We start from the raw sequence: 16,408 nt of genomic DNA on the forward strand, positions 1-16,408 counted from the left end.
CGGGCCTGGCGGAAGCAGCTTCAAAACGATCGTACGACGGCTCTAAGTGAGCGAAGCAGATCCGGCGCAAACTGCAGCTTCTTTTCCCGACGTCGTCCACCTCGTAGCTACCGTCGCAGTTTCTCCAGCTATTGTAAATTGCCATCTTCCTTATCTGTTCGCGGCAGCGCTGCCGCCGTATGAGGAGCCAGTACAATTAAGAGATAGAAAGAGAGGCCTATGCCAACGGCAGCCTTATGTACCCGCACACGAAGGCGAGAAGGCGGCTTAACACATCGTTAAGGCTAAAAAAGACCGGCGGTGGGCCGCCATGCATCAGTCAACGAAAGCAGCGAGAGATGAGCGGGGCGGGAAATATAGGCGGATGAACTGGGCGGCCCGTAAAGCAGTGTTACAAACAGCGACAGCCAGTCTGGTTTAGCAAAGGCGACAGCAAGTCTCGCCTGTTGGCAGCCAAAACTTATGCCTCTACCGGGTGGCTCCGAGCAACTCGATGGTGATCGTTCCCAGGCCGGCTGTCAAGGATTACGCGTAATAGACACAGGTGTCAGCTGGTTCCAATTACTGAGCTTTGCCCGGTCGGAGTTAGGGACCCGAAAGAGCAGATAGTTGAAGTTTGAGCACAGCCGGGCCTTTTCTGGTCTCCGACGCCGCCGCATTTAGCAAGCGGCCGTCATTTTCCCCAATCGCCGTGACTATGTCGGGGAACAAAAGGGGCTCGTTTCCGGTGGCTCTCCGGCGCTGTGAACACCGCGGCGGGCTGGCGGGCATCGGCCCCAACCATCCCAGGCATCGCAGGAGAAACGACACCACTTTTCGGCCCCGCTTCCCGACCTTGCGTTCTAACGTTGCGCGTCCGTCGTCATCTAATGAAGAACAGGTGTCGACAGCCCTTGGGAACCCTCGATTGGCAAGATAAGATCACCTTCCGCAGTCGACGTGAACCCGACGGCATCCTCCTCTCTCCCAGGCTCAACATGTGACGTGGGCGTGTCTATATATGTTCGGTGGTGTGAGTTTGTCGGAACAAGTGAAAGATTCAGGCCACTCCCACCCCGGCGAGGGCACCTTAACCTGGGGAATCTGGGGAAGATGAACGCTATAAAACTCTACAGCGAGTGCATTCGAATAGATCCTGTTTTGCTCTGACGCTTGTAAAAATGTAAACAAACCTACTGTGCAGTTTTCTCCTTAACGGAGTCCGACAACATCCTTCTAAGACGGGACATGCGGCGCTGAACGAGTCAGTCTACTCAAGGGCCCTTCCGTCTCCAACTCTGGTGGCACCGGTGCCATTGAAGCGCAATCCCCAACACTGGTGGCCTGCGATGGGCTTGAACACCCATCCCGAACAGCACTAGAAGCAGCGAGGAACGCTTTAAGCGCTGTTCACCATGAGGAGAAACGATCCAGGGCGGCGGCTCCTAAAGCTGCGAAAGCAGCCAAGGGGGTCATATATGCGCGCTGCCCACGTCGAAGACTACAAGCAGGTGAACGCAGCGGCTTGTCCAGCAGCATTTTGACCTGGCCGATACTCGAGTGCGGCTAACGCCATCTATAGGGCGTTCTACGCCATTTCCTGCAAAGCATTCCATGTTGACGACAAGATGTACTACGAATTTTTTTATCGAGTACCTCGCGTGTACAGCGGCCACGCACTCTCCAAATCATCAGATTGTTCCTGACACTAGGCAGCAAATGTAGCCGTATTCTATATATGGTGGAGTACTTGTCGGCAGCCATCTGGACACTACAATTCCTGGCGTATATATCTGTAGGGAAAATCGTGACAAATTAAGAAGCGCTTACCCGAAGGGTATATGACGAGTTATAAGCGTTCGTGGTATGCAAAATGATCAACGCATTAATGGTGCTTACATTACAGAACGGTGACTGTGTTTACATTTTGCTATGTTTTGAAGAGCGCTTTATGATTTGTGAAATCTGTACGCACGAACTTGGAGGATTTTGTCGCACAGCGCGCTTGCGAGCACGCAGCGCTCTGAGGGCATTCGTACTCTTTTCGTCCCGCCTCATGTTTTCGTTCTAATTGAAAACCTGTCTTCGCACAATATTTCGTCGTTAGCAAGGCAAAATCGCCAGAAATTTCGTTTCATCAGGGTAAGTGGCGATTGGCATTTGTGATAAGTTTGATGTTTTGGAATAGGAAGCCACGCAGAGAATCTAGCGTGCTGTAAACGCAGTGAGGCATGAATGTCGAAATGCTTCGGGTGTGCCCGAGGAACATTAAATTGGATAGTAGTTCTGGAACGGCCTATGAAATGTTTTTCTAAGGTGGGTGTTAAATGCCCGAATCGCGTGTAGATAACAGGCTGTTCAGTACGTGTTTAAAAGCGAGGTATGTTATTTGTAAAATAATTTGCTGCCATTCCTTTTCCCTCGACTGATGGCGACGTCTACTGCCGGTTCCTAAGGCTAACTCCGCCTTTCAACTCTGAATTTACCCCGTGACGTCAAGGGCTGTCATTGGCGCGTCATGAACACATCGCACCATGTAATTGCTGTGATAAAAAGGCAAGATATATCACTCTTGGGCCTTTACGGGAACCTCCATTTTCTCGGCGCAGGAAGTAGTCTTTTACGGGCATGTTTGTTCGGGCATCCTGTGAGCAGTGGCAAAAATTAGTACTGCACTTGCCATATAAACCTTTTCCGCTCGTAACGCATGTGTCTCTCCTTCGGCTGCACCATCGAATCCTGGTGGGCTCAAACCGCATTTCGCCTGCCATCCACGACTGAACAAGCAATAGCAGTGACAGAAAATAAGACAGTAATGGCGCCACATGACAGAAAACATGTAATGATATAACAGATAACGAAACAATAAATTTTCAAAGTTGTGAACAAGTACTAAGCACGAGTTATCCCCTTACTCATTTTTTTGCGTCACAACACCACGAGAATCAATGATTCCGACCTCAAAAATGTGTTTAATATGTGTTTTAGATCCACACTTCTTACGAACAACGTCAACTTCAAATATATCATTCTCGAAGAAAACAAAAGGCTCGGACATCAAAGAGTCAGTGTATAAATGTACGAACAACAACACAACAAAACTTCGATTTGCTAACAGAACGCCATTACGTCGAAAGATATTACATCGGCAAACATAAGACGATGAAGTTAATTGGTAACGAGAGAAGCATCGTGCACGTATATCAACTTCCAAACATGACCACCACGTACACGGTCGCTTACTTGCCAGCACTTCTTACGTCCTTCCAAGTTAAATTTGTATTTCTTGTTTTCATACGAAAATAAATTAAACTCGGTATTAAACGGGTTCGTTTTGTTTATCCTCCAGAGGTACAGGTGACGGTAGTATGGAAGGGAACATGTTACTGGCATATAACCATGTGATTTCCTCATTATAGTCTAAGTGACAACAACTTCGTTTCTGCTTCCTAATAAGGCTTTCTCTGGACAAATAATACCCGCATGACATTTTCAACCAAGATGCATTTATACAAACAGTAAAATTGGCTCTTCGTAAGCAAACTGGCTGTTCAATTTCATATCGGAGCCACACCGCCGAGATTCGCCGTGCGCCTTGGCCGTCTTGAATTTCTATTTTCCTGTCGCTAAATGTAACAGTTGTTAGCCTCCTATTCGTTGCATATTTTCCGCTCAATTCGCCTCCGTAATTGACGCACTTCTCTTCCCCTCGTCCCTGGGTGCCCACACCCACCTTGTGCATCATAGAAGCGCCGGTTTGCTGACAAAAATGCTTCCCTCTTTGACCACTAGGTGACGTCACTAAGATGAGCTCATCGTTTAGCTGATTTATAACATTAACATAAAAATATCACAGCTAATAATACTGATAACAGTACTTATAAATAAAATAATGATAACTGGCAAAGTTAAAATAATCAAAAGTCTAATAAAAATATTGCCAGTTAATTTTTATATATTAAGTACTTTTTAACTGTTTTATTTATGTGTTAATTTCGTAAATCAAATTTTATACATAGCATTAATTTTAACGCGTGCATTTAATTAAGTTTTATTTATGCACAAAGTACGAAGTGCAAATGGGATATTCAGAAAATGTCGTCACGAATGCCTTGACAAAAAGAAAGTCGATTCACACCCACATTGAAACTCTCTTACTAATTAAGCAGAAGCAACAAAGGAAAACGTATTTCTATAGCGGTTATGAGGCAGAACGTTGAAATACCCCCTCACCCCCAGGCCCCCACCCTTTGGTTCCACGCGCAGGGAAGATCAGTGCACGTGGCACCTTCGAGGTGCAGATGCCGTTAAAAGAGCCCAATCACATGCTGGCCGGTTCCACTCAGGCTGTGGCATAGGTAGTGGCCAGAAAGTACTTCCCCTGTTGCCTTTTCCACAGTGGCAAGCCACCTTTCACAGGAACCGCCTTTCACAGATGGTAGACAAATACTGCGAAGGAGGGCATGAGACGTCCGGGGACAAGTTGTTAAACATCACGTTTCGCATGTACCCTTCTTCGTGGTACTTTGCCTTCGAGGTTTGCCGCGAGAATCGTGCTTCACTTTTCTCCATGTATGTCTCCATCTGGATTAGTGAGGAAGCTTGAAAGTCGGCATTTTCTTCCAACCGTTAGCAACAGTAAGGAAACCGCACGGTACAAAGGAGCTTTCTGGAGGCTTCATGCTCTTTAAAGGGGCTCTGAAACGCCTTCCGAGGAAAGCACATTAACTCACTTAATCACTGCACTGTGTTGCCATGAAAACCAGAGCAAACGCAGCAGACGACCCACAATCACACGTCAAAGTTGGCGAGCCCTTCCCGGCGACCTTTTCATGCTCGCACCCTCCTCCGTCCCCCGCAGCTGCGTAGAGAAGGTGAGAGGTGGCGATTGGTTAGATTCTTTCAGACGTCAGGCAGCTACCGTGGCCGCGGCCAATAAGCCGCTTAGCTCCGGTGGGTCGGGAAGCTCCGCTCCCAGAGCGGGGGTCGGCGAAGGAGCGCCTACCTTCCACCGTGCAAAAAGGGACGAGAGGAGAGGGAAAGGCGCGAAGACGCTGAAATTCAAATTTTAACTACAGATAACTCAACTTCTACAAAGCACATTTAAAAAATCTTTGCTGGACACTATCCGTGAATCGGCGTGCTTCAATATCCCAGGCATGTTGCAACTTTATTAGACTCCCCTTCACAGCCCATTTAACTTACGGAGCGGAGCGCTCTGGATGCCTAACTGCGTTGCAGTTATCCTGAGCGACGTGCGCCTGAGTCGTGGCTCCGTACAGTGGCCAGGGGACGCTGCGGAGCAGCGCCGCACTCAGCGCCGCCGTGGCAGGTATGACGACACTGGCGAAGTGAATGCGCTGACCGCGCTACCTGCTCCAAGTTTCCGCCGCGTTTTGTGTACGACCGCCAGCTGGGCTCTTGGGCTGCATCACGTGCTGTGCTTTCCAGTGTCGCAAGAAGTGACCTTTTCTGTTTTTATGCACATTAAAGGCTTATAGCAATACTTTGTTCCCGCCGCTCTGACGGGCTTAATCAGTTGCGTTTTATTTTATTGCGGAAATTCACCCTTTGGCATCAGTGGAACGTAGCATTTCAGTGAGTAGCGCATACCATGGTTGTTATGGGACGATTATGGTGTATGAAAACCCTTTGCCTCTTGAAGGCCTCTTGGTTGCATAGACTCGGCTGACTATAGTAACTGGCATGCGTTTCTATTGCGTTTTTTGTATACGTTCGCGAGGTGCTTAGTGTAGATGCTTGTTTACTTTTTCTCCGCGAATTCACAGCTGTCACTCTGACTATAAAATAACGTAAAATAAATCGACGACAGCTAATTTTCAGTACGACGCGTGTGTGCACGCCGCGCAACACAGTCGAACGCAAAAGTTTATGGGACATGGAGATCGTAAAAAAAAAGTCTGTTTGGCACTCGATCCAAGCATGCAGCCAAAAAAATGGAGCTTCCCTGCGCGACCTGCACAGTGCACCTTCCAATGCCTGGCCGCGCCTCCAGCAGGCGAGGAAATCCAGCTTTTTTGTGACCTTGATGTTCGGGTAACTTTTGTGGGCATCACTACGTCCTATAGGCAACAAAGCTTACGGGATGTGAGTTCTCGGATTACAAAAAAAAGTTGTAGCGCCGCCTCTCAACCCAGTTGCAAAGTAATATTATGAGTGGAAGTACACGCCCTGTCATACATTCAGACATTTGAGATGATATGTTTGCGTGACAATGCCGAAATACCCCCCCCCCCCCCCTTCCGCCTCCTCGTATTCGGTTGCCTCCTGATTGCGACGGTACGTACGTGTTTCAGACGAACACAAACGTCAAAGGAACTAAAGCGCGGCGAGAAGCCGCACAAATGACAAAAGTTTGGTTAGACGCCTAGATTAAGAAAGCAGCTCTAGTGCTATGAAAATTCTAAATGCATGCTGCAGGAGTTTTAACGCGTGCGTAATTTGAAAATGTAGCTTTAAATGCACGCCACTACGACTGACGTTGAACGTGGCACAGAATGTTGATTTGACTGTCCACACTGCTTCAATCCACTTCTAGGTCATGCAGCCTACCCGAAAACTTGGATCGATAAAAAAATTTGAGGCTCCGAGTCACGGGGTCAAATACAGTTTAATCTAGTTTTCTCTGCACGGACGCACAAGATTAAGATTGCTTTCATAATACACTGGAATTGCAGATTACTTGTAAATGACTGCAATGACATAAAAGACATTGTAAACACAATTCCTCTTGTTGCTTTATATGTGTAAGAAAGCAATTTAGGTCCTCAGCACACAAAGGTGCTAAAGAATTGTACTGTATTCCGCCGTGACCGAGAGGTGGCGAGCAAACTCTCGGGAGGCGTAGCCATCATTGTGTAACCTGGAGTAGCAGCTGAAGCCATAGCAGCCATTGCGGTTGCTTACAAAACCATTACAATTTGTTGCATATATCTTCAACCACACCTCGAAGCAACGCAACATGAATTAGAGAACATTTTAGAACAGCTACCGGAGCCATACTTGGTAGTTGGAGATCTTAATGCGCAATCTTGTTTTCGGGGCAGTGAGAAAACCGATAGCAGAGGTCAAGCCATTGAGGATTTTGTACTATCTAGCAATATTTGTTTCTTGAACACCAGTAGAGCTAATTATTGCTCTCCTAGTTAAGGAAAAATGAGTGTTTTATATTTGCCTTCTAGCTCTCCACTGATTTTTAGAGATTTTAAATGGGATGTTTTCGACAACCCCTATGGAAGCAAAAATCTGCTGAAAACTGCCTGTAATGCCCACCATCAGTCACCCCGACAAAACCACGGTGTTGGAAGCTCCATTTAGGAGACTGGCAACTTTTCAGAAAAGAAGTCACTTTAGAAAAAGTGTTTTAGAAAATCTTAATGCTAATGATATAAATCAAAATTTCACAAATTGTATTCTTGCTGCCGCACACTTGGCTATCCTTCAGTCTTCAGGATAAGTACGACAGAACCATCAAGTGTGGGGGACACGAGATTGCACAGAAGCAAAAAATAACAAAAAACTTGGGGCATCTTTCGCAGATAGCCCACGCAGGAGAACCTTAAAACTTTAAAAACGCAGGAGCTAAAGCGCGGTATGTACGTCGCAATGCCGAAAAAGCATTTTGGAAGAGTTTCATTTCCTCGATAAACCGCCAGGTCTCATCGAAAAAAATGAAGGAGGCAGTACACAAACTAGATGGTCACTACTCCCTGCTCACGGTTCCTCTTTTGATAGCCCCTTGTGTAAAGACAAATATAAAAGACCAAGCAGATACATTAGGCGAGCCTTTTTCCAATGTATCTAGTTCCTCTCACTGCACAGATTCATTTTTAAAATATAAAAACACAGCTGAAAAACAGAGTCTGCCGACAACGGGCAGTGCTCACGAAGCATATAATAGCCAATTTACACTACAAGAAAATAGCAGCGTACTTTCTTCCGGTAAACAGACCAGGGCTATATGATATTCATTACGAAACGCTTGGCCATCTGTCCAGACCCGCTGTAGACTCGCTTCTGAAATTTTTTAACAAAATATGGATATCAGGAGAGATACTGGAGACATGGAAAAAGCCATTTTTGTACCATTATTGAAGCCGGGAAAGGCATCTGCCTCCCCTGGCAATCACAGACCTACAGCACTGACAAGCATTATTGACAAATCCTTTGAAAGTGTCCTGAACATTAGGTTAATGTTTGTATGTGAATCTTGTATCTTATTGACATCCATCTGTGTGGGTTTAAAGAAGCATGCTTTACAACCCATCATCTCGTCCGCCTTGAGAAAACAGTCCGAGAAGCATTTATACACATGCAACACTGCCTTGCAGTCTTTTTCGATTCAGAGAAAGCCTAAGACACCACTTGGAGGTTTGGCATTCTGCGGCACCTTATAGACTTTGACATCCGCGGTAGGATGCTAAAATCCTTGAGTGACTTTCTGTCCAACCGTTTCTTTCAAGTACGGCTAAGTGCCACTCCTTTTAAGAGCATCATTCAAGAAAACGGTGCGCCAGGATGCATATAAGCACTATGATCTTCAGAGTAAAAATAAATTCCCTAGCGAAAAAAATTCCAAAGGCTATCATGAATTCAGTCCATGTCGACGATCTTGAGATTGCTTGTACGTCCTGTAGCGTTACATCATGTGAGAGGCAAATGCTGTTGACAGTTAATAAACTAACAACAAAGTCAGTAGCCGTTCTGTTCTCGCTAAGAGGACTGCACACTCGTCCCACTCTTTATCTGAATGAAGTCACACTACCAGTAAAAGATGAGCACAAGTTTTTGGAATACCTTTTGACAAAAAGTCACATTCCTGCCACACATTAGACACCCTCAAAAAGAAGGCTTCTCGATCCCTGATATATTAAAAGTACTATCCAGAAAACACTAGGGCTTAGGACTTGTCTTTTACAAATTTATCGCTCTGTAGTAACCTCTACATTATGCATGCATAGCTTATGGGTCAGCGAGACCATCGTATTGTAAGTAACCGGATCAAGTACATAACCTAGGTTTGCGTCTTTTCACTGGTGCATACAGCAGATTACTCATAAACAGCCTTTATGCAGAAACTAACAAACCATCACTTGCAGACGGAAGTCACGCGCTTATAGATTATAAAAAAATTGGCTGTGGTTTAGCTCTTGCTAACCCTAGTTGAACTGCGAAAGCTTCGTTTCCTCGGCACGCCGTCTACGCAGCGTCTCATTTCGACGCTCTCGTGAACTCAAACAGGTCTCTTCCGCAGTTGAAGAGTCACTCCGGGACGTGGCACGACCTCTTTTAGCCGCATCTTCGTTACGACGCTTCCCGAGTAGGTTCGGCGCACTCTTCTGGCGTCTCTTGATTGCGTTGTCTCTTCCTCGCTTCGTTCTGTCGTTGCTGCGTCTCTTTCGCGCTCTCCACAACGACTGCAATACTGCTGGTGCTTCTGCTGTTGCTGATAGGAAGAAAGAATAGGAAAGTGCACGGGCCTGCCTACTGGCTCAAGCTGAGCCACGCTCGCTGCCGCGTGCTGAAAGTAGGAGAGCTAAAGGATAGGAGAGCAAAGAGTGAATGAAAAGACGCGCCGCGCTAATATGCCTCGGGCCGATCCCGGAGGCAGTGCAACACCGGGCCGACCCGTGCCAGAATGCTTCAAGCCAAGCACTCTGCCATATTCTAAAATAAGTTTAATATCTTGGATCCAAGGACCCGCAGCAGATATTAAATCAGATATCAGATATCATATATTACAATACACTGAGGCGAAGCGCATATGTATATATATACCATCCGCGAGGCGACACCTCATCTCCCTCCACCCAAGCGGAGCACATCTGCTGCAGCTAGCGGCGACGGTATCGGCGTCGCTAGGCAACGGCGGCTGAAGGCCGTTCGTTGGCCGCGGCATATGACATACAGCATACAGCGCGACGAGCCGAATTAGCTGGCAGGCTGAAGTAGTAAAACTTTCGCTTTAAAATCCGTTCACTGCCTAACACATCTGGCCAAATAGTGACAAAGTACCCATATAGAACACTGTTTAACAACAAACCACAAAGTACCAGGCCACACGTCTTGCGTTTTGAAAAGATATGCCAAAACATCGGGGTACTACACGTTACCTGGAATTGCTGGAAGACGAGATCAGCGACCTCCATATTACACTTTCCCTGCAATCTGTGGTTTCACTGTTACACACTTCAGCAAAAAACAAATTCCGCAACAAGCTATAATACAACACATTTTTACACTCAAGGAAAAATACAGTACTTTCACAGCTTTTAACACATGGTTCAAAAACAGATGCTTACTTTGGAAGCGCAATGGTACAAGGAGGAGGAGGAGGAGGAAAGGCAGGGAGGTTAACCAGAAGTGTAATCGGTTTGCTACCCTACACGGGGGAACAGGGGTGAGGGGATAAAAAAATGAAAAAGAAAGGAGAGTCACTATGAAAAATCAGCGTTGGTTAAAGTCGACGCCTATCATGCAGGCTAGAAGTTCACAAGAAGCGGAGGAGTGCCTTGGAGGCTTTCACCGCCGACGATCGCCGCAGCCAGTGGCCGAGAGACTTCATTTCTGTCAGTGGGCGTGGATCTAGACTCTCCAATACACGGCAGAGCGACTGCCTTTCGGCGTTGTAGGCAGGGCGATCACAAAGAATGTGGGATATAGTCTAGTCATACTCACAGGTGGCACATGCAGGGCTATCAGCCGGACCGATTAAGAGCAAGTAATGGTTGGTGAAAGCTACATCAAGCCACAGGTGACACAACAAAGTTTCTTCACGTCGTGCTAGGCCGGATGGAAGTCGGAGATTCAAACCTGGGTCCAAGGCTTCTAAACGTGAATTGGAAAATTGGCCAGAATTACACGCGGCAAGCGTGATGTCCCGCGCAAGTGCGCGAAGCCTGCCCGCTGCGTCTCATCTCGAAAAGGGGATCGATACAATAACGCCGTCGTGGTGAGCAGTCCGTGCGACCTCATACGCGTGGTGAATGCCTGCTATGCCGCTGTGCCCCGTAGCCATTGGTAGATAACGTCGTGCGCTTTATTTATGGCACACTGATGTAGTTGTCGGATTTCCGCGACCAGTTGCTCATGGACTCCACGGCGAAGAGAAGCTTGTAAGCCTTGGAGGGCAGTTTTAGAATCGGTGAAAGTAGACCACTGCTGAGGGATCACGGCGCAGAGTATACACTTCTCCTAGACTTGTATTTGTTCAGAGGCAGTTAAGGGAAGCGGGAGAGGTCGCTGACAGTGACAGTGGTGCTTGTCGTCATCAATGTATCAAACGCTACGGGAAGTGATCATTGGTCGTACCCTGAGGTTAATCGACTAATGTAATTCTCGTTTTACACCCTTGCACCCCAGTGATCTCCAGGGGTGCAACTAAGAAAAACTACCCATTTAACATCCTGGATCTTGAAGCGGGGTGCAAAAAGGGTGTTACCTAATTACACACACCCTTTTCACGAAAATCGTGGGAGCTGTAAGGGTGAATAGATGGCATTCTGTCCTTAAGGGTGCAAAGTGGTTTACGGTGTACGAATGCACGCATCGTTGTTCGGCAACGAATGCGTTCATTTAGGTTTTCGTTTTCGAAACTTTTTCTGGGCATTGTTACTGTGTCGACGTGTTTCGGTATGGTCGCGAACTACACCGGAGTATACCGCCACTTGCACGGTGCTTGTTATTGTGAGGAAAAGCACAAGAGAGTAGAATTTTCCCGTGGTATCATTTTTTGATGGGCACAAAGAACCCACATGAAACGTGACTTGACGATCACATCATTTCAGCCCAAGACGACCATTTTATCGGCTATGCACGTGTTTTCGCTGCGTGGAGTCAATTCCGAAACATTTTGTATTCATTTTTTATGCAGGTATACAGCGTAGCATGTGCCATATCATTTTACAAGAGAGCCAAGAATGACGGCGTGAGCGCGTTACGCAAAGATAAGAGTCCGATGCGTACAAAGGTTTACAACAATTTCTCGCTTTTTAGCGTAAAAATAGGTGCTGGACTTGCTGGCACTACAATGGTCACTCACTGCTATACTGTTGAATAAGCTATCGCCACCCGATCACCGGGCCAATTAGCTAAGCGGATCTGATGATTTCCTTGTCCGTTAGCTTTTCAGCCATGTGGCAGCTTTCAGCGTCAAGGTCTCACATGGCTCAGCACAGCACACCAGCCCAGTGCCCATGAGCACACCTGGGTGTCATTATAACTGGCCAGCTGCAGGCAAAAGAGCATGGCAAATGTCGATTACTACACACGAACACAACGCAGTTCACTATGGGGGAAGTCTTCTTTGGCGCTATTTCTGCAAAACGAATGCATAGCGAGACAAATTGGTCATTCTGAGCGGCTGCTTACTTCAGATTCTGCTGTATCTTCGAATTCGGGCTCATATAAATGAAATATTAAACCATTAACGAGGATTTTTGGAACAACGGTAGCTGGAAGGTGATTTCTTTATTGCACATTCTCTTCCTGAAACCATGCGCCCACTGAAAACCAGATTTAGTGGGCACTGGTCTGTAACTGCATCTTCAAAGCTCTTCGCCTGCCAAAACAGTTCGCGGCTGGCCGGCAGTCGCAGCAGGCCAGTAAGTGTAGACAAACTTACGATGGCCAAGGTGGCGACGAGTGACGAGCCGATCTTGAACAGTCTAAATATTTAAATGACCAGCGCCCCCGCTTCCACTATACGGCATGCCTGTGTGATTTTGGCGACGCTGACATTAATTTCGAAGGTTGCTCTATTTCTAAGGTTGCTCTACCGGTTTGTTGGGCCGGTAGGTCCAGACAGCTGAGCAGGGCCGCCTACAAGTCCTTTAGGGTAGGGGAAGGGGATAGGGGCGGAAGAGAAGGATTGTGTTGACATGCCCAGACCATGTGGAACGTGTCAGCCACCTCCCCACAGAAAGAGCAGAGGCCAGAGAAAATGTTTGAGCACTGCGGGGCACAGTAGAGTGTTAGTAAAAAGTCTAAGCAGTATTCTCTCGTCCGCTTTCCTTAGCCCCTTGAGAGGAGCCGGGTACTGACGGTGCGAGTACCGGTAATAAGCGGAGATATCCTTGAAAGTTAACAGAGGATAGGTTTCCTGGTCCAAATCGGAAGGGTCTACGTCGGGGGCCCGGTTAGTGAGCGCGCGGGCGACCGAGTTGGCGGCCTCATTCCCTGGCAGGCCCTGGTGGCCTGGAGTCCAAATGAAAAATCGGCTCGTGGGGTCCTGATCCCGAGCTGCTCTCCGAAGTATTCGTTGCGCTGTTGGCGTTATCCAGCCCAGTTCATAATTCTGGCGAGCCCCTCGCGAGTCGGATATGATGAGTTTAGATTGAGCGTGGGAGCCGGCTAGGGCGATTGCTACCTCATCCGCGTGGGCTGTGCTAAGTGCCTTACAACTGAGGCCGTTCACCTGTCTTCCTTCGTTGACGACTGCGGCCGTGAACCATCCTCCACTGGAATGATGTGGGCCCGCAACGTCTACACAGAAAACGCTCTGTTTGGAGCCATAACGCCGGTGCAGGGCATTAGCCCGCGCCTGACGCCGTCCATTGTGGTTCTCTCTGTCCATTTTGGTAGGAAGGGGTCGAACACATTCAGAAAAGGGTACGAGTGCCACAACTATGGAGAGGCGCTCTTCGTACATGTGGCGCGGAAAAATGGTCCCGTGGGAACGCGGAGCCACCTGGTTCAGAAGCGGTGCTGCCTCCGCGAAGAATTTCCACTCGAGAGATGTATACATACCATGCATGTATGCTCATACATGACATGGCTCATACCTGATACCTGATTTAATATCTGCAACGGGTACTTGGGCCTAAGATATGAAACTTATTTTTAGAATATGGCGGAGTGCTTGGCTTGAAGCACTCTGGCACAGGTCGGCGTGGTATTGCACTGCCTCTGGGATCGGCCCGGGGCATATTAGCGCAGCGCGTCTTTTCTGACACTCTTTGCTATCCTATCCTTTACCCATCCTACTTTCAGCACGCGGCAGCAAGCGTGGCTCGGCTTGAGCCAGTGCAGGCCTGTGCTCCTTCCTTTTCCTTCTTCCTCTCAGAAACATCAGTCAGTCAGTCAGGCACTCGAGAGAGGGTGCATGCGCTGAGGCAGCGGAATTAAATTCGTTTTTGGGGGAAGGAAATGCCGCAGTATCAGTCCCACATATCGGCAGACAACTGAACCACGCCGAAAGGGAAGAGAAAAAGAGACTTAGAGAAGAAAGGGAGAAAGAGGTGGCGTAGTGGAGGGCCCCGGAATAATTTCGACCACCTGGGGATCTGTAACGCGCACTGACATCGCACGCCTCACGGGCGCCTTTGCGTTTCGCCTCCACCGATACGCGGCTGCCACGACATTATGATATTTATTTTTATTATGCGAAGCATACTAGCCGCACAACCGAGCTCTTCCTTGCTGCGCCGCGCGCGGCCGCGTAGCTACCACTTGACCTACATCGGCGCACCACGTGATATGACGTCACAACAGCTGTGAAAACTGGGGCTCAACTCGTGCGCTCGCTTGCGGACGCGCAGCCTCCGCCGGCGGCCTAACTCCCGCTCCTACCGCTAGGAGATACTGACATCACGCAATTCTATAAAAGGCGACGCCCTCGTTGAGTCAGTTGAGCAGCGAGATGTCGGCCAGGGAGAGGGCGGCTCGCCAGACCGCAAAGCGCAAGTTACAAAGAGCCACGGAAACGGGAGAAGAACGAGAAGTACGGCTTGCCAAGCGACGTATGCTTCACATCCTAAGCTTAACCATAAGCTAAGCCAGGCCATTTTTTTTTTACAAGCGGGAGGAAGTTACGTCGTTGAGACAGGCCGGAACACACCCGGAGCCGTGAACTGCAAAGACGCCGCCGTTGTCGTCTTTGGCGATATCAGAAGCGTTTCTTGAGGAGCCCTGGGAGGTGCGCGCAAAGCTAGCTTCACTCGCCTTGCGCGTCTCCGGACGATTGTGCCTTCTCAGAGTCGTCTTGCACGCGTCCCTCCGGCGGCTACTGTTCGACCACCTGCAAGGTGTTCGGAAAGCCACAGCCTGTATGCGTCTCCGAGGTAAGACGAACGCTGACCGTGCAGAGCGACCAGCAGTTTTGCGTTTAAGTCAGCCGCTAGCCCCGTGAAGTTTGCTGGCCGCTCTGGGTCTCCCCATATTTGCAGAGGGACACTTTAAACGGCCGTTCAGAACGGATTGTTAGAAGAGCGATCCAATCTCCTGAGCGCCCCTGTGCAAACCTGCAGTGACAACATGGCAGCGATAAGCATCGAGGGAGACGTTAACCATCATAGGCCACTCACTTCTGCCATGCAGGAAGAAGTGTCTGAAGCGTTGAAGTGGAGCCCGCCGGAGCAGGTTGTGGTCGAGGGCTTCTCCATGGCTCTCACTCGACGTGACATAGCCACGCTAATAGAAGGGAAACGGCTTAATGACAATATCGTGAAATTTTACCTGGCCATGATCGCGGAACGCTCCGAGAGGCGAGGCGGTCCGCCCGTGTACGCGTTCAGTTCATTTTTCTTCACCAAGCTCTATCGCTGTGGACCTGGCGGCGCGAAACGCTGGACGCAAGGCGCCGACCTCTTCTCTTACGATAATCTACTGGTGCCAGTGCGCTCTCAGGACGCCTCTCACTGGTGGCTCGCCGTGGTGGATTTCCGGACGCCCGAGATGGTCATCTACGATAGCCTGGGCCCGCGCCAGAAGTGTGCTGAAAGCATCGACGCATTGGCGCAGTACCTGGAAGAGGTGAGCCACTTGCCTGACTGCGACCTGGACTGGAGCGGCTGGCATTTTTGCCCACGTATAGTGCCGCTCCAGAAGAACACCAGCGACTCTGCTGTCTTTATGTGTCGCTACACCGAGTGCCTGACCCGGGAAGTACAGATTTTGTTCGAGCAGAAGCACATGCCGTTCTTCCGCAGGCGTATTTGTGTACGAGATTTTACACCGCAGGCTCCTTTCATGGTGAAGCCTACTTGCAACAACATGAGTCGGTTCAAGTGTCCGTGCATCCAGTATATGGCTTTTGGTTGGCTGTACGCATGTAGCTAAAGTGCGTTTTTTAATGTGATTTGGTGTAATTGTTCTTTTGGGATTCGCGGCCATTGTTGATTTTTTTATATTTACTGCCCCTGGGTATTCATTCCGTATATTTCAGCGCGTGTGTAACCGCTTGCCGGGGCACTAGCGTTCGTGCTTGTTGGTTTTTCATGTCGATAGTGTGCGATTAGTTTTGATTACTGCCGATTGTTGAATGTGCATTGGGTGATAGTAGAAAAGTTATTGGAAGAGACGGAAATGGTGGGGGCGAAGACGGTGCAGCGGAGGGCTCGGACATAATTTCGACCGCCTGGTGTTCAACTTGCGCCGACACCGCACAACACGCGAATATTTTTCCATCGCC

General features: G+C 48.5%; 1 protein-coding gene and 1 pseudogene across 1 annotated transcript; one reads left to right on the forward strand and one right to left on the reverse strand.

The window, feature by feature from the left end:
- Positions 1–9,584: 9,584 nt before the first annotated feature.
- Positions 9,585–9,757, reverse strand: LOC144116751 (U2 spliceosomal RNA; annotated as a pseudogene).
- A 5,495-nt stretch (positions 9,758–15,252) lies between these two features.
- LOC144116292 (sentrin-specific protease 1-like) lies at positions 15,253–16,056 on the forward strand. Its single transcript, XM_077651035.1, has one exon. The coding sequence runs from the start codon at positions 15,253–15,255 to the stop codon at positions 16,054–16,056; it is 804 nt and encodes a 267-aa protein (XP_077507161.1).
- The last annotated feature ends 352 nt before the right edge of the window (positions 16,057–16,408 follow it).

Source organism: Amblyomma americanum, chromosome 1 (genome assembly GCF_052857255.1).
Source record: "Amblyomma americanum isolate KBUSLIRL-KWMA chromosome 1, ASM5285725v1, whole genome shotgun sequence".
Taxonomy (NCBI): domain Eukaryota; kingdom Metazoa; phylum Arthropoda; class Arachnida; order Ixodida; family Ixodidae; genus Amblyomma; species Amblyomma americanum.

Coding starts and splice junctions, on each gene's coding strand:
- LOC144116292 (XM_077651035.1), top strand. CDS start 15,253: ATGGCAGCGATAAGCATCGAGGGAGACGTTAACCATCATAGGCCACTC.